The sequence below is a fragment of the Neofelis nebulosa genome, chromosome 3 (assembly GCF_028018385.1).
Source record: "Neofelis nebulosa isolate mNeoNeb1 chromosome 3, mNeoNeb1.pri, whole genome shotgun sequence".
NCBI lineage: Eukaryota > Metazoa > Chordata > Mammalia > Carnivora > Felidae > Neofelis > Neofelis nebulosa.
In genome coordinates, this window is record NC_080784.1 from 124,790,348 (window position 1) to 124,817,141 (window position 26,794).

The window sequence follows — 26,794 nt, forward strand, 5'->3', positions numbered from 1 at the left end:
TTTAAGATATTATATATATAACATAATTAATATATTATATATGTAACATAATTATATGTTATGTATAATATTATATATATAATTGAATGAATGGCTGTGACAGTCATCCCTGTTCAAAGGGGTTCCCACTAGACACATCCCTAGTTCACACTGCTTGTGCCTGTTACCTGATCATAGCTGGATGGACTCTGACTCAAGTCCAGACTATACAAGCTGGCCTATCAGATATTCTAGTTCAAAAAATCTTCTAAATGGGGCACCTGGGTGGCTCAGGTGGTATAGCACCCGACTCTTGATCTCAGGGTCGTGAGTTCAAGTCCCATATTGGATATGGAGCCCAGTTAAGAAAAAAACATCTACTAAACAGGATAATAGTGATGAATTAAAAAAAAAAAAAGAAGAAGAAAGAAAAATCAGATCCTCTCTCGACAATTTTTACTCCAGGGGAGTGAGGGAAGGACTATCAGGGGAAAGCTGAAACTAAGATACATTCAGAATGACAGTGAGTGGAAAAACCAAAGTCTGTGGAAGCCATTATGCAATAGAAGGCAGAAACCATTGGGGTGCCTGGGTGGCTCAGTCAGTTAAGTGTCTGACTTCAGCTCAGGTCATGATCTCAGGATTTGTGGGTTCAAGTCTCACATCTGGGTCTGTGCTGACAGCTCAGAGCCTGGAGCCACTTGAGATTCTGCGTCTCCCTCTCTCTTTGCTCCTCCCTTGGTTGCACTCTCTCTCGAAAATTATAAACATTTAAAAAATTAAAAAAAAAAAAAAGGAAAACATTAAGTATTTGTACGCATGTATGTGTGTCTATGCAAGATAAAATTCATTTTGCTTTTTGCATAATGTGTGGACTTCAATGCAGAAATTCAATATAGAGCTTTAAGGAATAGGCATTGTTCTATCTCAATACCAACCCAAATTTATTAACATAAAGTTGATTTCTTAAGAGTAGTTTTTTCCTTTGTAGCAAAACACTCAAATGCTTGATAGAATATCTCTATTTCTTTCTAAATCCAGTCTTCCTTTCTTTTTTGCTTTTACTTTCCCAAACCTACTTGAATTACATATCATTTAGCATCATCAGAAAGTACAGTACTGTTATAAAACCTGCTTTTTACGTATCTATTTATCAAATATTAAAAGCCACTTTCAGCTGCCAGACAGAACCAAATCTATTTTATTAAAACTAAACTCTTTAAGCCAAATAAAAACAGAGTGCTAGAGTCTGCCTTAATGTTTGTTACACTAAACAATAAGTATATTCAGTTTGAATTTTCTCTAATAACCTCATAGCAATTATTAACTCTTAGCTTTTTACAGTTTTCTTTAGAAGAACAAGGAAAACTATGAGGCATAAATATATAAAAAGCTGTGACTTTTATATGCAGGTTGTTGTCACATTTTTCATTTATACTTTGTATTGCCTTTTGTTAAAAAATTGCTACTAATTCTTACAAAATGACAGAGGTTAAACTTCCAAAACTACAATATCAAAGAATACTTAAAGCTACCTGACAACCTGGTGCATTATTTTTGGTGGTGGGTATTAATTTTATCCAACAACTTTTCTAGAGCATACATATATTTAATACTAAAATAGACATATACTTGTTATAGAGTAGAGGGCAAAATTAAAACAAATTTACAAGAGAAAACACGAGACTTCCATGTTTCTGGCAGTGCCCTCTCTAGTCCATCCTAGGCGTACACTTTTATTCTTTTGTGGTTGGGAGCATTCAAGTGGAAAAGTTTGATAGTGACTTTTATAATCTGATAAAGTACAGATGGGGGAAAAAAGCATAATGTTGATCCAAACTACTGATTCCATATTACGTTAGACTGCGATTTAGTTCTCAAGCTATAGAGGTATGAGAATCACTGGGGGACTTGTTAAACCAAATGGCTGGATCCCAGTCCTAGAGTCCCTGTTTCAATAGGTCTGAACGAGAGGATCAAAGAATCTGCATCCTAATAAGTTCCTGGTGATTCTGATGCTGATGGTCCAAGACAGGGAAGGAGTGTTTTAGAGGACTAAAGGAACAGAAGCCAAGTGGTTGACCTTTTGTCTGCTTTTTTATACCCTTTAACTTCAGTTATCAGCTTAATCTTTCAGGTCATACACTGCTCTCCCTGCATTAAAATCACTAGTACCTATTCCACTGCTATCATAATATCTCATTACTGAAGAGAAGTAAAGAAGAATAAAACAAGGTGAAGCATAAATTCCAAAGACTATCACATATATTTTTTTAAATTTTTTATTTTAAAGAGAGAGCACATACATGTGGGGGAGAGGGGCAGAGGGAGAGAGAAAATCTTAAGCAGGCTCCATGCTCAGCACAGAGCCCAATGTGAAGCTTAATCCCATGACCCTGGGATCATAACCTGAGCTGAAATCAAGAGTTGGATGTTTAACCGACTGAGCTACCAAGGTGCCCCACATAAGTGTCTGAATCTCAGCTTTACTACCTACTAGCTGTGTAAAGATAGGCAAGATATTTAGCCTGTTATCTCATGTGCAAAATCCTATCTCATATGGGGTTGTTATTAGAATTTGAAATAATGTACATAACTCCTGGCACAATGTAGGCATATTAATGGCAGGCACCTAGTCTTAGGAAATTATTATTATATCTTGACAATGCAATTCTGAAAAGGAGGAAACATTCACAGACACCTCCTATCTTGCTTATTTTTTCTTTGTCTCAAATCAGTCTTAAGTGTATTGCATAGGGGAATATTTTATTTAAAGGTATCAAAATCCTTTACTGTAATTTATGATCATGGCTATGCTCCCACATTAAACTTGCACATGAAACTTCTTGCTAATCCTCTCGAATTTCAACATTAGTATGCTAATTTTTGGGAGATTTTGTATGCACAAATTTAAACATAATTATATTTTAAGGTTAATCTGAATCTATGAAATATATGCTAATATTTCTCCTCTGTAGTTACATAAAATGCACAGCAGAGTGGAGATGAAAAAATCACCTTCCAATCTCTTTTTAACTCTGGTTCACAAAATCTTGTTTTCACCATCAAGTTTCTAAAAAGAAGAAATATAAGCCCAATTAATGTACTCTGTGGGTCATGTTGCATTTCTGAAGATATTATTTATTTTTTAAAAAGATTCTAATTTACTTTCTCAGCCAGTCACTTACAAAAACAATGTGGTGATTAAGCAAAAAATAACTACTTAAATGTATCCCACTTATTTTAACCAGTAGAGGTAAGTGATATGCCCTTAACAAGCCTCTGATTAAAAGTATAAATGCTACAAATTCTATTATGCTTTAGAACATAGCTGTCATCTACTAAAGTATTACTAGAAGCAACCTATAGCAGCAGAGTTATCATGAAACTGTGACAAAATATTATAATGACTGATATTAAAAGTAAGATCACAGAGGAATGGCAATCCACAAAAATTTACTATCCAAAATTTCTGAATCTATGCTAAAATTAGTATGGAAACTCATTCTTAAGAGAAAAGGCTTTGTGGATGGAGCTGGAGTGTATTATGCTAAGTGAAGTAAGTCAGAAAAAGGTAAGTACCATGTGATTTCACACATTTGTGAAATTTAAGAAACAGAAGAGATGAACACATAAAGGGGCAGGGGGAGGGAACGAGAGCAGGAAACAAACCAAGAGACTGAAAGATAGAAAACAAACTGAGGGTTGATGGAGGGAGGTGGGTGTGGGATGGGTTAGATGGGTGATGGGTATTAAAGGAGGGGACTTGTTATGAGCACTGGATGTTCTTAAGTGATGAATCACTGAATTCTACTCTGGAAACCAATATGCACTATACGTCAACTAACTAGAATTTAAATAAAGATTTGAGAAGAAAAAAAGAGAGAAAAGACTTTGAGAAAATAACTGATTTCTGGAAATCTATACTGTAATTCTCACTAAGTTAAAAATAAACCATGTGATCTTAAAAATCAAGCTGTATTGGGGTGGCTAGATGGCTCAGCTGATCAAGCATCTGACTTCAATTCAGGTCATGATCTCACAGCTCGTGAGTTCGAGCCCCACGTCAGGGTCTGTGCTGAAAGCTCAGACCCTGGAGCCTGCTTCAGATTCTGTGTCTCCATCTCTCTCTGTCCCTCCCCCTCTCACACTGTCTCAAAAATAAACATAAAAAAATTTTTTTTTCAGTTAAAAAAGAAATCAAGCTGTATTCCATCTAAGAAGATTCACATAGTGGTTGGTCTAGGTTAACAAACAACATCTGGAAGGGTTCCATTCTCAAACTAGATCTGCTTCTGGAGTTCTTTGTTGCCCCAAGGCAATCTATTCAGAGCAGTTCAAATCTGTTTGAAGTACACTAAATACTCCCAAACCACTAGGAATCTGAACATTTATGACCAGCTCAACTACAAAGTACAGCATAGTGATTATATATGTACAGTAGCTGAGACATGACATAAAACAATAGGTGGCCAGTTTTCAGCTAACGGCCAAAAAATGAGTTACCAATACAGAACCCCATTGGAATTTGAAAGACATTTTGAGAACTCCTAAACAAATGAAAAAATTTCATGGCAATTTTTTTGGCAACACACATGAACAAGTTGTTTCACTGGGCCCCAAACAACACACACCAGTATTTTACATGCCACCTGCTCTACTGATTATGTAAATGAAGCCAGAATTTTTAAAACTTCTTAAAAGTATAATATATGCAAATTACTAAAATAAAAGGCCTAAAAATAATATCAAATTTTGAAAATCCAGTCACACTAAAGACATGACATTAACTAAAGCCCTTATACTTAAAAACAGCTTTAAGAAGTCAGTGTTCTGGGGTGTCTGAGTGGCTCAGTCAGTTAAGCGTCTGACTTTGGCTCAGGTCATGATCTCATGGTTCGTGGGTTCAAGCCCTGTGTCAGGCTCTGTGCTGACTTCTAGGAGCCTGGAGCCTGCTTCGGATTCTGTGTCTCCCCCTCTCTCTGCCCCTCCCGTGCTTGCACTCTGTCTCCCTCGTTCTCTCTCAGAAGTAAATAAACATTAAAAATATATTTATTTATTTATTTATTTTTAATTTTTTTTAACGTTTATTTATTTTTGAGACAGAGAGAGACAGAGCATGAACGGGGGAGGGGCAGAGAGAGAGGGAGACACAGAATCTCAAACAGGTTCCAGGCTCTGAGCAGTCAGCACAGAGCCCGACACGGGGCTCGAACTCACGGACAGTGAGATCGTGACCTGAGCCGGAGTTGGACGCTTAACCGACTGAGCCACCCAGGGGCCTCTAAAAAAAAAATTTAAAAAGAAGTCATGTTTTTCTCAAACTGAATTAAAATCATGTGCAAATATTTCTGCTAAAATACAATTCTTCCAAAGAATCTCTCACTGGACATAAACCACATGTAATAGGATGGATTAGATATCATATAATCTAAGTCTTGCTGTCATTGTTGGTTTTTCATAGTATTCTTATGTGGAAACTTAAGAAACAGATGTGTCCTGGGGTGCCTGAGTGGCTCAATTGGTTGAGTGACCAGCTTCTGTTCAAGTCATGATCTCATGGTTCATGAGTTCCAGCCCTGCACTGGGCTCCCTGTTGTCAGCACAGAGCCCACTTCAGATCCTCTGTTCCCCTTTCTCTCATCCCCTTCCCTGCCTGCACTATAAAAAATAAACAAATACTAAAAAAGAAAGAAAGAAAGATGTCCTACATAGGTGAGTGCAGAAAACAGAACATACATTCCAACTGCACTGTTGCAGTTAAGAGCCAAGTGCCAATATTGGTAGGATAGGTTTAGACTATTTAATTAAAAAAAAAAAAAAAAAAAAAGGAAGTTTATCTGGGTATAATACACGCCAACATATAATACACTGAAAAAGGTAAGCTGTCCTGTGACAATTAAGATCAATGACTCAGGGGTGCCTGGGTGGCTCAGTCGGTTAAGCATCCGACTTCGGCTCAGGTCATGATCTCACAGTCCATGAGTTCGAGTCCTGCGTCGGGCTCTGTGCTGACAGCTCGGAGTCTAGAGCCTGCTTCAGATTCTGTGTCTCCCTCTCTCTGACCCTCCCCTGTTCATGCTCTGTCTCTGTCTCATAAATAAACATTAAAAAAAATTAAAAAAAAAAAAAAAGATGAATGACTCAGTGGCAAGCTCAAGAATCCTATTAACAAAGTAATAAATGACACAGGTACAGCAGGGACTAGCAGTACTTCCCTTTAATTCTACCCTGAAGGAACAGAATAGTAAATGGGAAATGTATGAATAGAATGACTATAAGTATAGTCATTTTAAACAATTATATGGGAAAAAAGTCAAAGAAAAGAGAAATAGAAAGAAATGGACAATGTCTAATCTACAAAATTAAAACATAAATTAATAAAACATACTGACAAGTGAGGTGTAAAACTGAAGATGTTCCCAGCAGAAAAGTTCTTGAGGAAAACCTCACCATTTTTGGCTACTTCTGCTATGATGTTAGCTACTTTGGCTGTGCAGGAAGACTGTGGAATCAAAAGACTTGCAAACAGCTGAAGTATTCCACTTCCTTGGATTTTTTCACTTGTTTCCATATCTGAAAGAGATACAAAGAGCTTTAAGGAAAATCTTCAACACTAATACTGACATTATCTACAATAAAGTCTTCCAAGAATTTCCACCATCCATAATAGAAATTGCTTCAGTATATGTTCAAGTGTATATATATTTATACAAAAGAAATATATTTATAATTTTCAGTTCAAAAAGCTGCTTTTACCTTAAGTTTTTGTTTGCACAAAATACTTTATAATACAATGTTTTGTCTACCTAAAGTCATATTATAAAGGAATCCTTTCTGAATATACACCACTGGCATACCAAATCTGCTTTTCAATGTTAGTTCCAACCTGGTCTATTTGGACTAGCAAGGCCTTTTTTTCTACTTCCCTTCTGAATTCTTAACAGCATATCTTTATCTATATAATTTCTATGGTTTCCTACAATGCTATAGCAATTTTTTAATGACAATTAAATGAGCAAATCATTCACCTTATGTCATTTTATATGGAATCCTATAGAGGAGACCATATAGTTCCAATACTATGTTTTTCATATAACTCATTCAAATAACTGCTCATGAAGAAGAGAATGAGCAGCAATAAGGCCATGGTATTCAGAACTCTATTTGTTGATACAGAAATTCAAGAGTTCCCTTTTTCCCTTCTCTTCTTTGTTAAAATACAAATAGCCTTTCTATGAAACCAAGCTACTTCACTTTTTCTTAACATGTCACTGAAAGCATGACCTATTAAAAGACAGTAAGAACCTGGAATGAAGGAACTAAAGAAAAACTCAAGGAAACAAAACTTAAAATCATTATTTGATTCTGATCAAGGAAGAGGAATGGCATGTGTTTAAAGACAGAGAATTAAAAAGCTCTTTAAAACGTTCAATTTAAATTTAGTCCTCTGTATCCTTTATATCCTTAAAAAAAAAAAAAAAAGGTAGACTTCTCATTATCTTTAGCCAGACTACTATTGACATTGTAACTACACTCCTTTTAAATGTTTGTACAAATAAGAGAGAACTCTAAAGATTTCTTATTAAGTAAATGGCAGCTGATATGATCAGTAGGAAATAGGAAAATCATTTCTTCAAGTTTATTTATTTTGAGAGAGTCTGTATGCACATGCTCACAAGTAAGCAAGGGGCAGAGAGGAAGAGAGAGAAAGAGAGAGGGAGAGAGAGAGAGAAAGGGAGGGAGAGGGAAAGAGAGAATCCCAAGCAGGTTCTGTGCCATCACCACACAGCCCGATGTGGGGCTCAATCTCAAGAACCATAAGATCGTGACCTGAGCCTAAAGCAAGAGCTGGACACTTAACTGAGCCACCCAAACGCCCCAGAAAATCATTTTTAATAGAATAATTTGAGAGTCTACCAAAAAATAATGTATTTCTTTATGGTAAGTGCTGACTGTTTAGTACAGTGTTTTTCAAATTGTGGATCCCAATGCCCATTAGGAACTCGGCTTGGTGAACAAGAACCAGTATTTTCTTAAAAAGAGAAACAAAAGGGGAGCCTGGTTGGCTCAGTAGGTTAAGCATCCGACCAGCTAAGGTCATGATCTCATGGTTTGTGGGTTTGAGCCCTGCATCAGGTTCTGTGCTGACAGCCTGGAGCCTGAAGCTTGCTTTAGATTCTGTGTCTCCCTCTCTCTCTGCCCTTTCCCAGCTCGTTCTCTCTCTCTCTCTCTCTCTCTCTCTCTCTCTCTCTCTCAAAGATAAATACTTGGGGCACCTGGGTGGCTCAGTCAGTTGAGCGTCCAACTTCGGCTCAGGTCATGATCTCACAGTTTGTGGGTTCGAGCCCCGCATCAGGCTCTGTGCTGACTGCTTGCTCAGAGCCTGGAGCCTGCCTCAGATTCTGTGTCTCCTTCTCTCTCTCCCCCCCCCCCCCCCCCCGCTCACGCTTTGTGTCACTCTGTTTCTCAAAAACAAATGTAAAAAAAAATTTTTTTTAAACCATACTTTAAAAAAAGAGAGAAACAAAAATAATATCTGCAACAACAAAAGAACAGAAAAAAATTTTGCCCATAGTGAGGTAAAAAAGTGAAACTCTGGTTTGAACCATGTGTATGCAGACACACGTGTAATTGTACGTGTATGACTGCTCTCTGCAAAATGCATTTCTAATTATAGGTTCTGGTCAAAAAAGTTAAAAACCACTATTCTGTGCACTCTTTGACTACAGCGGATTCTGAGCTAAAGAACCTTAACATTCTCTTAACATCATCAGGAGAACTGTGAAATGGTTGAAGAAAAGGAGAACTGTATGGAAAACTGTACTTCCATGGATTTATTATCTTAAAAAAAGTTATGCGCAATTGGTTATATGTGTGTGTGTATTCACCTATGATATCAGTACTACAGATCAAGTAACCAAGGTTATTCAATGTTGAAACTCCACCCATGCATTTCCTGTTGCTACCATAAACCCAGTACATTTTCACACATCTGATACTATTTTAGCTTCTTATATTTTATATACTACAATAAAAAGGATATTGTGGGGATACCTTAAAACAACCTCAGTTCTTAAGTGAAGAAACAGAGCCCTGAAAGATGAAGTAAAACTTGTCTAAAGCCACTAATCATAAAGCATAAACAGCAACTTCAGATGCTGACACTAACAAATCAACATGTGTCTTATCTGGCATCCACTGGTATGTTTTTCTTAAAGAACACTTACTTGAGCATGAATAGGGGAAACCTGTTCTTTTGTGTGCAGTTTCTTACTAAGTTTCTTTTTTTTTTTTTTTTTTTTTAAATTTTTTTTTTCAACGTTTTTTATTTATTTTTGGGACAGAGAGAGACATAGCATGAACGGGGGAGGGGCAGAGAGAGAGGGAGACACAGAATCGGAAACAGGCTCCAGGCTCTGAGACATCAGCCCAGAGCCTGACGCGGGGCTCGAACTCATGGACCGCGAGATCGTGACCTGGCTGAAGTCGGACGCTTAACCGACTGCGCCACCCAGGCGCCCCGTTACTAAGTTTCTTATAATTCAGATTATTACAAACATAAACTACCCATGATGGGACTTAAACACAGAAGCTGCCCTTTGAGCAAGAATATTTATAAAATACAGTGTGATGTTTTGCTTTTATTTTGTTTCTTGGACTAAAAAATAAGTTTTTAAGGTACTACCTGAAAATTGGACACCAAATTTCCACTAATTGATTTTTTTCCCCAAGAAGCCAAAAAGAACTGAACTCAATTTGCCATATTAAAATCCTCCCTTTTCTGACCATTGTTACCAGAAGATGTACATCCCCAGAATGCTGGGACACGCTGCCCTAGGGGTCTTGTCCCACCATCTGCTGGTGCTGGGATGACAGCAAGAGTCTGGCATAAGGCATGAATCACAATTAGATGTGACGCTGAGGCATTTGTGTGTGTGGAGGCGAGCAGTTAAGTGCAAATCACTCATACGTGTCTCATTTTAACCTTAACTGAAAGAATGGCTTAGCATCAGAGCTGAACTATCAGGGGCAAAAATGAAAACAAAACAATACAAAACTCTTACACTCTGATGAGACTTGCCACAGATTACAATCCAAGGAACTGGGAAAATAGTTTGCACTAAAACGAATGAGGATTTGGGAATAGTATTTTTTTAATGCTATTGTCAGAGAAATAAAAGGGAAAATGTAATCTGTTTTTTTTCACATAAATCTGATTTACAGTTTAGAAAAATCTTACAGGAATTCTATTAACCTGCTAGCATAGGATTTCTATGTAAGTTTCATTTTAAATTAAACAGCTGGGAATTATCTTCTGTCCTTAGGCATAAAAACATAAAGAACCAAATATTGCTTACCACTAAAATGCCACTGTAGAATAAATAATTACAAAGTTTGAGCCTCATTTCATATATACTTTCTGCACTGGCCATCTACTGTATCTCAAAATGTATATTTATCTGTGAACGAAAAGATGTTCTCAGATATCTGTGAGTACTCTTGAAATAATTTTAAAAGAACATTAAGAAATAGTCGGCAGTTAGTGTTTGCAATCCAAATGATTGGCTACCTGTAAAGAAATCATGCACTGTGATTGTGAGTCTTAAAAAAAAAAAAAAAAAAAAAAAAGGTAGACTTTTCATTACCTTTAGCCAGACTATTACTGACATTTTAACTACACTCCTGGTAAATGTTTGTGGGAATCAATTCAACATCTTCCCCCCCACCCCCCCCCCCCCCGCCCTTCACATTTAGGTGTGGTCATAAAAATGCTTGACTATGCCTACAAATTATAGGCAGCTGGCAGTCCTTGAAGTTTGAAGGACCCATATATGAAGGACAATTGCTACTTTAAGTAATATCTGGGGGGAGCTACTGCAAGAATCACATCCATCACAGTAGCCTTTGCAGTTATGCAAGCACTCATTCTGTTCCTGCAGTCCTATGTCCACACTCCACATGACCTCCTGATGGCAAGGAGGCAACCTAGTTATGAAACTGCCAGTGATAGAAAGAACAAGAAAAGCAGGCAACTGGATTAGAGAAACTTGAAAGAATAATAAATTAAGGAGCCAGGCTACAATGCCAATAACACACAATGCCTTAGAGGAGAAGTTAAAGAACTACCTGTAGAACTTCTCAAGGCCAATAACCTGGTAGAAGAGTAGGTGGAATGAGAAGGAACTCATAATTCCTTCTACAAAGTCCAAAATTCCCAACAAAGCTGCAAAGTAAATACATTAAAGTAACTGGGTTTACAGTTAAACACCAAGAGGGGGTGTTCAGGTATGTTACTAAGATAAGCTGAATTTATGGTGTTATGTCAGCAGATAGACTACATGAGAATAAATTAACGGCATGCATCTGATAACCAATTTATAGTAAACTCCAAGTTAGAAAAACAAAAATAATGACTGTTATTAGTATGACTCTATAGGATTAAAAATGTACCTAGATTAGATTAAAAGTATTGATTTAGAGTAATAAAAAAAAATGTGTGCAATTTTACTTAGAATTATGGGAAGAATAAAGAACTGGTGTCTTTATATTACATGTCCAAGGGAGCTTTATGACTATGAAGAAAAGATTCAGATTTGGGATTGACTGCAAGGACCAAGAATAGGACTCATGACCCAAAGGGCCAGGGAACTCAAAGTTCCCTGGGGAACTATGTATTTCTCAAGGGGTAGATTTTTAGAATAAGGTGTAACAAGAGACCTGGCCCTGTGCCTAGGCCATCTGACCCAAATGCAAGGCATCATTGATTATTACCACATAGACAAGTCCCAAATCTTCTCTTCTTTTATTCAACTGAAAACAAAGCATTTGCACTTGGATATGCCATAAATACCTCAAATTTAACATTTCCAAAATTAAATTTACCCTTTTCCCATTAGATTCATACTAGTTTCTATCTCAGTGAATGGCAGGAAACCCATCTAAGCCAGAAGCTCTTGAATGATTATAAATTTGTCTCTTTTACTAAATGCCTTCCTATCACCTACATTTAATCAAAAACACAGGCTCCACAGATTCCATCTCACCAGCATCTTTTGCATCTATCCTTTGTACATCCATGTTACTTCAGGTTCTCAGTTCTGACCTTTATTAAATAAATCCAACAGCCTCCTCAAGAGTCTCCTTAACTCCAGCTCCCATCCTCCCCCATCTGTCATCTACAATGACACCAAAATAAACTTCAGGAAATGTAAATTTCATGTCACTCCTCTACTGAAATCTTTAAATGATCCACCATAACATTTAATGAAATAGTCAAGCACATCTGTCATATTTCCCAACCGGTCTCCCAACTCTTGTATTGACATCCTACACGCTAGTCACACTAAATTACTTGTAGTAAAACAAATTAACCTTATTTTATATGTCCCTACTGCACATGTTTCCTCTCTGAAATGCCACCCCACCATTTTAGGTTATTCCTACTCAGACTCAGTGTTTTCATTTAAAGATGCCTGACTGAAAGTCCATCAATCTTTCTAATCATATCTGACCAGCATAACAGCTACTTTAAATTTGTATTGAGAGCATTTTTTAAATTTCAAAGCAATTTCAAAGATATTCTCTCATCATTTTTAAAACAGTCATGTAGAACTGCATTACAGGTTATGTTTTTCTAATATTACAAGTAAGGCCACATAAGATTATATTGGAAAAGAAAAAAGAAACCAGTTTCTCTGATTCCCAGTCCCCTACTCTTCCTACCACAACTCATTCAGATATGTGGTGATAACAATACTTTGACTAGATTTACCAGTTATTATGTGAGAAATATTTAAAAATTTTTTTAATGTTTGTTTATTTTTGAGAGACAGAGACAGAGTGAGCGGGGGAGGGGCAGAGAGAGAGGGAGAGAGAGTGAATGAGTACATGAATGGAGGAGGGGCAGAGAGGGAGGCACAGAATCCAAAGCAGGCTCCAGGCTTCACGCTGTCAGCCCAGAGCCCGACACGAGGCTCGAACTCATGAACCATGAGATCATGACCTGAGTTGAAGTTGGACACTTAACTGACTGAGCCACCTGGGCACCCCAAGAAATATTTTTATTTGACATATTTTGTAGTAGTAAGAACTGAAGTAATAAAAGGATATACAATATTTTGAGATAAACTGAGGCAGTAATTGAAGGAAAGAATGGGAACTAAGTATAGAGAAAGCAAAGCAGGTTTAAAACCAATTTAAAACACATAAGAGGAATGTATGCTGTCTTCAGAAGATTAAAGTAAGAGCCTGACAAATAAGAAATTAATGTTCCTAAAAGAAAATGGAAATATATGAAGTGGGGAGTGGGGAATGAATAAAACAGTTTCTTTCACTGGTGAGAATCTTTTTTTCTCCAGTAAGGATTTTAAGCAAATAAAAGGACCATGAGATGCGAGAAAATGTATGCAGTCATGAAAAGAAAGAGGGCAGAACAAAGACCCATTTACACAATGACTCACCATCAGAAACAGGTCTTACTAAAAGAGTAAGTTGTGACAGTCATTTTATAAAATTACAACAAATGATTCCGAAAGTCTTGCAGTCATTTCAACTCCAGGGATAATGTAAGCTGTGGGAGTGGGAGAAGTCATGTGTTTGGAAATCTCTGCAAGAAAAAGCCAGGATATCTACTAGTTTGATTACTTTAACATTACCACTAACTAGGTCATAAAACAGTTGCTAAGAAATTAAGAGTTCTGTGGTTAAAAAATAAAAGAAAGATATTTACTGAGAAAGTAAACACCAGGAGGAAGTGTTTTCATGATTGCAATAAAAGCAGAGTATATAACTAGAATTGTTCACTTAAAAGCTGAAAGTACTGAAAATATGGTTCCTATAGTAAATATGGATTTCTTCATTGCAAATTAAGAGTATGAGGTTATAGTAAAACACAGCGCAGCAATATTTTCAGTAAATGACACATCTCCACTCTAAGTCAAATACTTTAGGTGAAAACATAAAGAAAGCTAGAGATTTGACATCTGTAGGATTCAGGATTCTTTAAAGTCCTTAATTTGTTAATGTTTACTGTAAGCATATAACAGGAGTATACATTCTTTCTCAAATAAACAAGTCATTTCTTAATGGAGCATCATAAAAAAAAAAAAAAAAAAGAGTGATCCAAGAAATGCACTTAAGGAAATAATACTTAATGCAAACAAGTCAACTTGAAGCAAACAAGTCAACATGATGTAAAATTTACTCCACCTTTTCAGGAAAACAAACAGCAAAAAAGTATACAGAAAAGGAAAAAAGGAGTCACTTAAAATTGACATTACTGTAACCTTGGACGAAGGAGAGCTGAATGGCTCACATTATCATCTTTAATTAAGATTTAATTAAGAAATATCCAACAATAGATACTACCATTGTGATCTAGCCATCCAAAAGAACATTATGTAATCATTAAAAACATCATTTAAAAATATCTGACATCATAAGCAGATGCTCAAAAATAAGTTTTTAGGGACGCCTTGGTGGCTCAGTCAGTTAAGCATCCGACTTCAGCTCAGGTCATGATCTCGTGTCTCGTGAGTTTGATTGAGCCCCACGTAAGGCTCTGTGCTGACAGCTCAGAGCCTGGAACTTGCTTCGGATTCTGTGCCTCCCTCTCTCTCTGCCCCTCCCCTGCTCACACTCTGTCTCCCTCTCTCTCTCAAAAATAAATAAACAACAACAACAAAAAAGCATTTTTAAAAAAGTAAGCTATGCTTACGTGGCATGATTTCAAATTTTATAAAATAAAAAAATTACAATAAAAACATTTTCTGTATTTTCAAGTTCTATACCATATGCTGGCATTATTTTATAAACAGAAAATCTATTTTAAATCTGTACATATCAGGACATACTGTAAATAACAGAAACTACTACATACTCCAATTTATGCTCCAACAGAGGAATGTACTACCCTACAATTTGCACCATTGTAAAATGTGAAAGTATAGTGAGCTTCATGAATGGTTTCCTGCTCCTGCTGCATTCCTCTGAGCTCTCCTCAACTCTCTTCTTCTGTGTGTTGACATTATCAGACTAGCCCATATCATGGAGGAAAAATAGTTGTACCAGTTTCAGGTCTTATTGAAGAGCAACACAGAAGTCTTCTCTCCCCACACCGCTCCTCCCTGCCTCAAAAAACAAAACAAACCCCAAAAGTACCATGGTTCACCCAAACTGAACCGATCTGAATTAGTTATTTTGGCCAGATCCATGCCATGCCATGCCATGCCATGTATTGATTAGTTTAGGCCTGAACCAATTTCAGCAAATAGCCCCTATAATCTTGGGAGTTAAATTTCATGGCTTCCCCAAAGGAGGAGAGCTGTGTAATGAGAAAAAGAGGGGAAGATGGGGAGAAGAATTTAAGTCACAGTAAAGAAAAAGGGGAAATGAAGAGACACAGGGCATAAATGAAACAAAGAATTGACCAAGATTTGCAGTGATTTACTACTGCTCTATTAGAAAGAAGAAACAAACCCAAATAAAATTATGTTAGCTTAGGTAAAGTTGAAAAGTTTTTAAAGTTTTGTGGGAGGAAATTATAATTTTCTTTCAAGTATAATCCTAGAGAATAGGAACTAAGTTATCAAGCAAAGCTCAAGATACAGGGCTCCAGTTATGGAATGAGTAAGTCACTGGAATAAGATACAGCATAAGGAATACAGTCAATGATATTATAATAGCCATGTAACAGGACAGATGGTAGCTACACTTTTGGTGAGCACAACATAATGTATAAACCTGTCAAATCACTAGGCTGTATACCTGAAACTAATGTAACATTGTGTCAGCTATACTCAAAATAAAAGTGAGGGCGCCTGGGTGGCTCAGTCAGTTAAGCATCTGACTTCAGCTCAGGTCAAGATCTCTCGCTTTGTGAGTTTGAGGCTGGCATCAGGTGAGCTTGAGCCCTGCTGCAGGTGAGCTGGTGCATGCTTTGGGTGAGTCCCTCTTCTCTCTCTCTCTCACTCCCTCTTTCTGCCCCTTGCTCACTTGTGCCCTCTCTCTCTCTCTCAAAACAAAAACAAAACAACAACAAAAAAAATTGAGTGAATGAAGAGTGAGAATAAGAAAGCAAAAGAGAGGGGCGCCTGGGTGGCTCAGTCGGTTGGGCGGCCGACTTCGGCTCAGGTCATGATCTCGCGGTCCGTGAGTTCGAGCCCCGCGTCGGGCTCTGTGCTGACAGCTCAGAGCCTGGAGCCTGTTTCGGATTCTGTGTCTCCCTCTCTCTGACCTTCCCCCATTCATGCTCTGTCTCTCTCTATCTCAAAAATAAATAAACGTTAAAAAAAAATTTTTAAGAAAGCAAAAGAGAAGATATTACTAATCAAGAAAAAAATTTGATGTTAATTTCACAAAGATTAAAAACACTTCAGAACAGATGACCTAATGTTGAAATGATAATCAATTTTATGTAAACTTTTGGCAGAAGTTTTTAGTTATTAGGGGGAATGAGTGACTAGGCTATATGCTGTGACACAGGAATAGTTGACTATAATATATTTTAAGTAAATTCTTTATTTTAAAAAGTGTGTGTTAGGGAGACTGGAGAATGAAGTGCTATGAATGGAAGAAATACCAAGCCAAAGCACTTCAAAAAAAATAACAGAAAAGACTGTCAGTTGAAACAATAATTGCTGGGGCACCTGGGTGGCTCAGTCAGTTAAGCATCCAACTTTGGCTCAGGTCATGATCTCGCGGTTCATGGGTTCAAGCCCCATGTCGGGCTCTGTGCTGACAGCTCAGAGCCTGGAGCCTGCTTTAGATTCTGTGTCTCCCTCCCTCTCTGTCCCTCCCCTGCTCATACTCTGTCTTTGTCTCTCTCAAAGATAAATAAACGTTAAAAAAACCCCAAACAAACAGTAATTGTTACAGAATAAGTCACGAGAGACTTTCAGAGACCATAAATGATTTTATATTTGTTGAGAGACATCAAGAACAAGGGTAAAGAACAATTGGCAAAATACTGATAATCTTATTCAAAACATGTCTAGCACTACAAGTGCATGAATCATTTTGAAAGAGGTGAATCAAGTAAACTTTTCCAAGTAAATGTTTCCAATATACTCTGGCTACAGTAGGAACAAAAAACCCCAATACTAAACTCCGAAAAGAGAAACAGACTTCAGACTACCATAACCTACCAAAATTGGGGGTAAGTTATGCGTTGAAATTACTGCTGATAAAATAGTAACTAAATAGCTCTTAAAATACACACGAGACTGAAAAGCTATCAGTAAACCAACAGACATTACACATCATTAAATGAAAGCTGTGAGGAAACATGTGCCATGTTACTTGAGAAACTTCTTTCCTTTCCTTAAAGAAACCTTATATAAGCTTAATGAAGGAGCAGGATATCACCATTACAAATATGTAAGTTACATTATTAACATTTGTAAGTCTTCCTCACCACTCTAAAGAAAATTACTAGATTCATGCACTGGCTTAGCTTTAAATACTTAGTAAATACCTACCCTGTGCTAGGCAAATGGCTAACAAGACATATAGTCTATACCTTGCCCTCAAAGAGTATAAAAGAAGTTATATGATTTTGATAAAAATCCCACAGCAGACTTAATGTACAGAGGGACCAAACTCAGTGTAGACTTCCATTTGTCTAATCTTCATAATATTTGATGATTATCCATCATTTTAGAACCTCATTTCCTGCAGAGAATTACCATTTTCTGTACACTACTCCTTTGTAAGTCCATACTGAAATGGAAGGTATTACAGACCAAGCTAGACTAGGCAGAATATTTACTCAAGGTGGTTAGAATCAGGGTTCAAGAATACAGTAGATTTCACAGTGGAAGTAACAGAACATATCAGGAGGTCAGTTATCATCACTAGGATCTTCACCATCCATTTCCCTCTCCTTAACCCACATACAACTTTTGTAGCCACTTAAGTTTCCATGATAGCTTAGAGCATAAAGACACTAGTTTGGCTTACAGAACCTTGCAGATGTCAGAACACTCTTCCAAGTACAATATTTCAAAATGGTCTTCTACCTCAGCCCTATGCTCAAAAACAGCTCCAACTCTTCATTATCTACCACACTTACTCTCCCAGTCCTATCACCATAGCAACCAATTGCCCTATGACAGTAAAAGCAAGACTGGCAAAGTAACCTTGGCCCCAATTTGGAGATGTTTGTGCTCTAAAAACTTACAATGCACTTTGCAAACTGTGGGAAATGGTAATATGTAGCACCCTAAAATGAGTGCTGAAAGTTTTCCAACTTGGTCCTGGATTTACCAGGTATCATGGCACTGGAATAACTGACTAGGTCTCTGTAACACTGAAGACAAATATCAAACTGTAAAAATCCTACAAACCAACAGGGAAAGGTCCAGGCAAAATGTTCTAAGAGAGAAAGCAGGGCATCACAGGGTAGCTTACCTAAATGGTAAGAGAAAAAAGTGTGATGGAGGTTTGTTAACAGTGCCTAACCCAGAACAAAAGGGGAAACATTAGTCAAAGAAGAATTCACTCTGCTAAGCAGAGACTGACAAAAGATCATAAATGAGAAAATGGATCACAATATCCCAAGCTATATAGACAGAACACGGTAACAGGGAAAAGAATAATTGTGAGATGGCCAGTTAAAGAACTTTCCCATCCCTAACCTTCTTCAGGCCTCATCTGAACCTTTCCTTACTGTGTCCTTTGGATCCCTTGACTATTGTGTACAAACACCCGTCCCTCTCCGAACTCTACCTCCCCACCTTCACTGCAGCTGGAATCCCTCTCTAGGAATTTCCTGTGAAGTGCTCTCAAGCAGATCTCAACTCTCTTCTCTTCCCCTTTTACCACAAGACTCAGAGCTTGGAGCTTGAGCTGGTATTTTCTGAGCTCAAAAATATCATTTCTAAACCATTAGTCCTCTGGCTTCACTCAAAAACAATTTCTCTCTTTTCAACCCCTACCATCCAGTAAGATTGTGCAATTCTCATCACTAGTATCCTAACCCTCAAGTACACTGGATCTTTCTCTTAGGTTCTCTCTCCCCTCCAATTCCTGCCATCATTCTGAACAACTGTGAATCTACACAGGGAAGTTAATAACTTGGCCTCACATTCCCTGTCTTTAATAAATGGCCTAATTCTCCACTGCTCTGTACCAATCCATCACACAGTAACACCCAGGGCCCTTGCCCCTTCATCCTGGAGAGTTGTTCCACAGTTGAAAGCTAGTTGAAAGCTTAAGTTTGGAAATTACTTTCTATTACAGTCTGCTATTTTATCGTGTATTTTATTTCCTTATTAGGAAGCAAATATTTTTTAATCTCCCTGAAACCTCTATTCATTCAACTCCTCCTTTCTTTTCCCAATCTATCAGTCCTTTCCATGACTGACTTCATCCCTACCTACTCTGAATAAAATGATCAATGATTTCAGCAATTCTAGTATTACCTCAGTTCCCTAAAACTCTACCTAGCTATTTAACCTTGCCATTCAATCCCTGACACTGGATGAATCCAGCCATATACTTCTTCCTGCTCCCCAATTTTAAAATGTTATTAAATATGATAGCTAGTAACACAACAAATTCACATTTTACAATCTTAACGGGACCCTCAACATTGTTCAGCAATCCTTTTATTTATCCCTAGTTATTTCCCTTCCACATTTCCTAAGCCAATAATTCTAAACATCTACTATTCTATACATATGCCATATTCTCCATCATGGTCAACAAATAACTTTTCCTAATAATTCAGAGTGTAAATATTTTGTTCCTTCACAGTTAAACTTACCTATGATATTACCTATCCTTAATTCCTGCCTCTGAGAAAAAATGTCCTCCTCCTCTTTCTTCTCCTTGCCTATCTCCCAACCCTTCTTTCAAACTGTTACCATAATCTTTTCAAAACACAAATCTGATGTTTATTTGCTTGTGCTGGTTCCCTTAGGATGGTGCTATAGATTGAATGTTTGTGTCCCCCTCCTCCACCCCACCATTCAGATGGTGAAACCTAACCCCAGTGATGCCATTAGGAGGTGGGGCCTTTTGGGACATGACTATATCATAAGGGGAGTTCTCATGAATGAAATTTGTGACCTTACAAAAGAGACCCCAGAGAGATGCCTGGCTGCTTCTACTATGTGAGGTTCCAGCAAAAAGCTATCTGAATCAAGAAGCAGGTCTCACCAGACACTGAGTCCACCAGTGTCTTGATTTGGACTTCCCAACCTCCAGAACTGTGAGAAATGCAACCTGGTCTTGGGTATTTTGTTATAGCAGCCCAAGCAGACAAAGACACATGTCATAAAAGTCCTTTCATAATTTGAACCCTTTACTCCCTTTTCCATTTATCATCTCTTGCCCCTTCCCTGAATGTACTTTTTTTTTTTTTTCTGGCCATACCAAACTTTTCAGTGTCTTATTGAACCATATTTTTTCTTATCATTACTACAACTTTGTGTATATTGTTTCCTCTGCTTGGGATGTTCTTCTCATAATCCTTAAGCCCTCACCAGTACCTGGGTAAGTGCGCTGTATTTTCAAAATACACTATGATCTAAGAAGCACTATGATCCTTCTTATCAAACTCACACCTCTCCTCCAATACTCACACACAATGTTGTAATTGTTTCCAAGTTCTTAACACCTATTTGATAGTTGAAGACTTGGGAGTAGATCTGAGATCATTTAAAAAAAAAATTAATTTTTACAGAGTTCCTACTATGTTGGGAATAGGAGACAAACAGGAAATGGCATATCCTTACATAAAGCTGTCTAGTAAGAGAAAGAAAGGGGCTAATAAATTATCATGACTCAATGTGACTAATACCACAATGAGGTTATGTAAAACAGATATAGTGGGAAGCAATCACAGTTTCATAAAGATCATGGAAATTTTCAATAAGAAGGTAACATTTGAGCTGAGTTTTGAAGGATAATAAAGTATTGTAAGCAGAAAAGGAGAAAAATATATTCTACAAAAAAGGAATATGTACAAGCATTACCAGCTGAGGCTAGGGACCCTAAATTTGAAACAGCAACATTCCATACTATTGGGTGATTTTATTTTATTTTATTTGGCCAACAGCTGAAGGGTACCAGAATTGGGAAGTGAAAAAGGTAGACAGTTGGTATTATCCAAGGTATGAAGAAGAGGGAGGTAGAAGAAGTGTACACCTATAAATACTCATTTATCCATCAAACCCGGGTGAGATGTCAATCCCCATGTGATACTCTGAAAGACTCTTAAAATATGACTTGAATCCAGCTGTTTCCCCAGTACTTTGTAATCAGCTCTATTACATAATGTATTATATTGTATTAAAATTTATCTACCACTTGTCTGTCTAAACTCTCCAGGGCAAAGTACCAATTAATGTGTGGCGGTACCCAACTAACGCTAGTTGAATAGAATTGCCCTGCCCTGAATAAATGAAAAAGGCATACACAATTAATACACACTAAGTTCAAACAGAGGTATGTATAAACTGTTATAGAATATTAAAGATGGAGTAACCAAGTTACATTTATTGATGTTGTCACAGGCACAGTTACTTCTAACAGAAAAGAGAATAGAGCTTGTAAGATTGCCTTATATTTTAAGAACTCTCCCATCAAAAATGAAGTTTTCTTGTAGAATTACCTATCACTACCTCATGCAGAGACTAAACTCTTCACTTTGCATTAGGCTAATCAGGCCTTAGATTACATGTTTTCAAAAGCAAACATATGCAAAAATGTTCTTTAAACCTTCAGAAATCATTGCAGAAAATTACCTTGCCTTTATATTATCCCTCCCACATATACACATCAGAAAGAAAAGATGATCAATCCATAACTAAGCTATTATGAGCCAAACGAAAACATTCTGTTTGCTCCTTTAGTACAATGAATAGAAAAGATGTGTAATACTTAACTATGGGAAGAGAAAATTACATGCATCTAAAATGAACTCACCTCACAGAACATTGTGTGCTAAAACCCAGACTTTGAATTTATGTCTTTTTAAAAAGCCCATTACTCTGCCTTTTTGAGCCTCATTTTTGGGTTTATCCCAATGAATATTAAAAAACAGAGGTCATGGAAAACCTCAGTAAAATCAGTTATAGATTCCTCTGGAAAGTTCTAATACTAATGGCATCATTCTTCACTAGCAGCTATCCCAAAACATAAGTATTATGCCACACAATCCATTTTGATATTTCAGTAGAATACATATTCCACTTGTGATGGGTACTTTAAAAAAAAAATATTTATCTTGAGAGAGGAAGAAAGAGAGCATGTGTGTATGAGTCAGGGAGGGGCAGAGAGGAAGGAGAAAGAGAGAATCCCAAGCAGGCTCCACACTGAGTTTGGAGCCCAAAGTTGGGGCTCAATTCCAGGAACTATGAGACCAGGACCTGGGCCGAAACCAAGAGCTCTGATGCTCAACTGACAAGCCATCCAAGTACCCCTGTAATGGTTACTTTTATGTGTCAACTTGGCTGGGCCACAGTGCCCAAATATTTGTTGGAACATTATTATGGATGTTTCTGTGAGGGTGTTTTTGGATGAGATTAACGTTTAAATGCACAGAGTATGAGTAAAGCTAATTGCCCTCTAAACGTGGCTAGACCTTATCCAATCAGATAAAGGCCTACATAAAAGACTAACCTCCCTAACTTTCTCCCCACTCCTCCACCTACCCTATTCCCCTCATCCTGAGCAAGAGGAAATTTTGCCAGTAGACAACCTTCAGATTTGAACAGCAACATTAGCTCTTCCCTGGGTTTCCATCCTGCCAACCAACCCTGCAGATTTTGGATTTACCAGGCTCCATAATCAAGTAAGCCAATTTCTTAATATAAATCTCTCTCTCACCTACACACACACACACGCACACATATGTATAGATACACACACATATATCCTATTGTTTCTATTTCCCTTGAGAACCCTAATATACCTCTGCCCCTAGAAAAGAGGATCATCTTATCCTCCTAAACATTTCTAAGGAAGAACACACACATGCCATGCAGATAGTAGGAAAAAATATTCTCAACCTTGGTTCTATCACCTTATATCAATATACTACTGTCTCTTTGTCATACAAAGACCAACTAAGGAAATGAGAAATGTGATAGTTATCTCCAAATAAAGAAGGTCTGTTAGGGAGGAAATATTGTTTGTTTATCTAGGAGCTACAAATAGGACCAAAGAGTGGCAACTGCAAGGATGAACAATCAATATTGAAAAGTATTTTCTAGTCTTAGGTCTATAAGAAAAAAGAAAAGAGAAAAGAGAAAGAAAAAAAAAAAGAAAAAGAAAAGAAAAAGAAAAACAAAGGGATTTTCTTAAAAATAATGGAGCTCTTCATAAAGCCTGAGTAACTATTTGAACAACACCTTCCATGAACAAAAACACCTTCCTTGGCCCCGAAAATAGTTAGCCAAACAGGTCTGCAAGTATAACAGAAGACACTACAAGAATTGTTCCCAACCTTAAATATAATCATCTATGTCCTCACTGCTTTCTATTATTATTTACTATTCTCTTCCATCCTCTACTATTGTCCCCTTCCTTCTCTGACTTTTCTCTACCTATGTTTCTCCCCATTCTAATTTCATCATCCACTGCTTAACTGTTTTTAAGAATACAGAAATGAGAAAATAAGAGAATGAGAAATGAGAAATGAGAATGAGAAATGAGAAAATATGAGAAAATAAGAAAAAAGCAAATACTTTAGATAAAAGATCTCTCTGTGCCAACACAATTGTATCTTTATAACTATATGGATTTTTTTTATGACAATTTTCCTTCTCTCCTTTCTTTAGATATGTAAGTAAATTCTGTTGTCTTAGAGATGATAGGTTGAATCTTACTTTCCCATAGGACAAACAGTTGCTTTTATTTTTCTCTTCATTTTCTTAATAACACAATGACAAATATATACTCACTTTTTTTTTAAGTTAGAGTCTTTGACAAAATTCCACAAATCTTTCTTCAAAGGTCTAGCACAAAGTTCATAATTAAATTCCTCTAAACCTGTCTAAACTTTGACTATCTCAGGCAGAGTTATTAATCTTTTACTCTATTTTGTCTTTAATGTTATGACTATTTTTCCAATTTAACAATTTTGCTGTTGGTCATTAATATTCACATATATTCCTAACTCAAAAAAAATGAAAGTTGCAGTTAATAATAAATGAGTCACAATGAAAAATAAAACTACTTCGCTTTTGTTTATTAACTTGGTATAAAACATATTCCCATGGTGTGATATCTCTTTCAGTTTTAACATAATGGAAAAACTGTAATTTTATGTGAAGATTTACATGAAATCAAACTTCAAAAAAGGGGAAGAATTTACTTTAATTACCTACTTTTCTGGCTAGTGTTAGAAACTTTTAAAATAGTCTCTAGTGGGGCACCTGGGTGACTAAGTCGGTTAAGCACCCAACTTCAGCTCAGGTCATGATCTCATGGTTCATGAGTTTGAGCCCTGCATAGGTCTCTGTGCTGACAGTTTGGAGCCTGGAGCCTGCTTCAGCTTCTGTCTCTCTCTCTCTCTCTCTGCCTCTCCCTTGCTAGCGTGCTCTCTCTCTCTCTTAAAAATGAAAATAAAACATTAAAAAAAATAGTCTTTAAGGCTAAGTACTTAAAACACTTTTAATTTATAAAATAACTTATATGTATACTTCATTATTTCATTAAATCTTAAACTACCAAATTCACATGACATTAAAAACTCACTAAGAGGTATCTATATAAAAGTACATTAAAGTAAGAAAAATCAGAAGCAATCAAGTTCACACTTTCAGTGTTGAATAATATAAACATAAACTGGCAAAAAAATGAGTATCCAAATTTATAGCTATAGCACAATTCAAAAGCTTGTATGATGTAACTTTGTGAACAGTTTTCTTATACTAAAAGTAATGCTTTACCTGATATTATCAATCAACAAGAGAAAGAATAAAAACCGTATGATCATTTCAACAGATGTAGAAAAAAGCATTTGACAAAGTACAATATCCATTCGTGATAAAAATACTCAACAGGATAGGTCTAGAAGGAACACACCTCAACATAATAAGGGCCATATATGAAAAACCGACAGCAAACATCATATTCAACGGGGAAAAATTGAGGGCTTTTCCCCTAAGGTCAGGAACAAGACCAGGATTCCACTCTCACCACTTTTATTCAACATAGTACTGGAACTCCTAGCCACAGCAATCAGACAACATAAATAAATTGGTAAGGAAGAAGTAAAACTTTCGCTATTTGCAGATGACGTGATACTATATATAGAAAACCCTAAAGTCACCACCAAAAACCTACTAGAACTAATAAATGAATTCAGTAAAGTTTCAGGATACAAAAATCAACGTACAGATATCTGTTGCATCCTATACACTAATAATAAATCAGGAGAAAATGAAATTTAGAAAATCCCATTTAGGGATGCCTGGGTGGCTCAGCTGGTTAAGTATCCAACTCTTAATTTCAGCTTAGGTCATGATCTCACAGTTCATGAGTTCGAGCCCCATATCAGGCTCTGCACTGACGTTGCTGAGCCTGCTTGGGATTGTCTCTCTTTTTCTCCCTGTCCTTCTCTCTCTGCCCATCCCCTACTCATTCTCTTTCTCTCTCTCTCAAAAAATAAAAATCAATCCATTTACAATTACACCAAAACAGTAAAATACCTAGGAATAAACTTAACCAAAAGAGATGAAAGACTTGTACTCTGAAAACTGTAAAACACTGATGAAAGACATTCAAGACAATGCAAAAAAAATGGGAAAACATTCCATGCTCATGGACTGGAATAACAAATATTGTTAAAACAAATTTTGTTAAAAACAAAAATTGTTAAAATTTACTGCGATCCCTATCAAAACACCTACAGGCTTTTTCATGAAAAAAGAACAATCTTTAAATTTGTATGGAACCACAAAAGACCTTGATTACCAAAGCAATCTTAAAAAAAAAACAAAAACAAAAACAAAAAACTGGAGGTAGGACAACTCCAGACTTCAAGTTATATTACAAAGCTGTAGTAATTGGGGTGCCTAGGTGGCTCAGTCGGTTAAGCCTCTGACTTTGCCTTAGGTCATGACCTCATGATTTGTGGATACGAGCTCTGTGCTAACAGCTCAACGCCTGGACACTGCTTCGGATTCTGTGTCTCCCTCTCTCTTTCTGCCCCTCCCCCACTCATGTGTGCTCATGTGTGTGTGCTCTCTCTCTCTCTCTCAAAAATAAACATTGAAAATAACTTTTTTTAAAAGCTGCAGTAATCAAACCAGTATGGTACTGGCACAAAAACAAGCACACAGCTCAACAGAACTGAATAAAAAACCCAGAAATAAACCCACGGTCATATGGTCAATTAATCTTTGACAAAGGAAGAAAGAATATCAAAGTGAAAAAGAAGTCTCTTCAACAAATGGTGTTGGGAAAACTGGACAGCTACATGCAAAAGAATTAAACTGGACTATTTTCTTTCACCATACACAAAAACCCTCAAAAGACCTAAATGTGAGACCTCAAACCATAAAAATCTTAGAAGACAGCATAGGCAGTATTTTCTGACACTGGTTGTAGATACATTTTTCTAGATATGCTTCCTGTGGCAAGGGATGTAAAAGCAAAAATAAACTAATGGAACTACATTAAATAAAAAGCTTCTGCACAATAAAAGAAACAACATTCTAAAAGACAATGTATAGAATGGGAGAAGACACTAACAAATAACATATGTGATAAAGGGTTAGTATCCAAAATATATAAAGAACTTATACAACTTAATATACCCGAAACAAATAATCCAATTAAAAATGGGGAGAACACACCA

At 36.8% G+C, this 26,794-nt stretch overlaps 1 protein-coding gene across 5 annotated transcripts in view; it reads right to left on the reverse strand.

Moving 5' to 3' along the window:
- RAP1GDS1 (Rap1 GTPase-GDP dissociation stimulator 1) overlaps window positions 1–26,794 on the reverse strand; it is a 170,344-nt gene that overhangs the window by 100,609 nt on the left and 42,941 nt on the right. For 3 of the 5 annotated variants that reach the window (XM_058721852.1, XM_058721851.1, XM_058721853.1), the window contains exon 3: window positions 6,433–6,555. In XM_058721852.1, coding sequence (XP_058577835.1) covers window positions 6,433–6,555 — 123 coding nt within the window. Of the gene's footprint in view, window positions 1–6,370; window positions 6,556–26,794 lie in introns of those variants that run through there. The other 2 variants (XM_058721855.1, XM_058721854.1) reach the window with 2 other exon arrangements.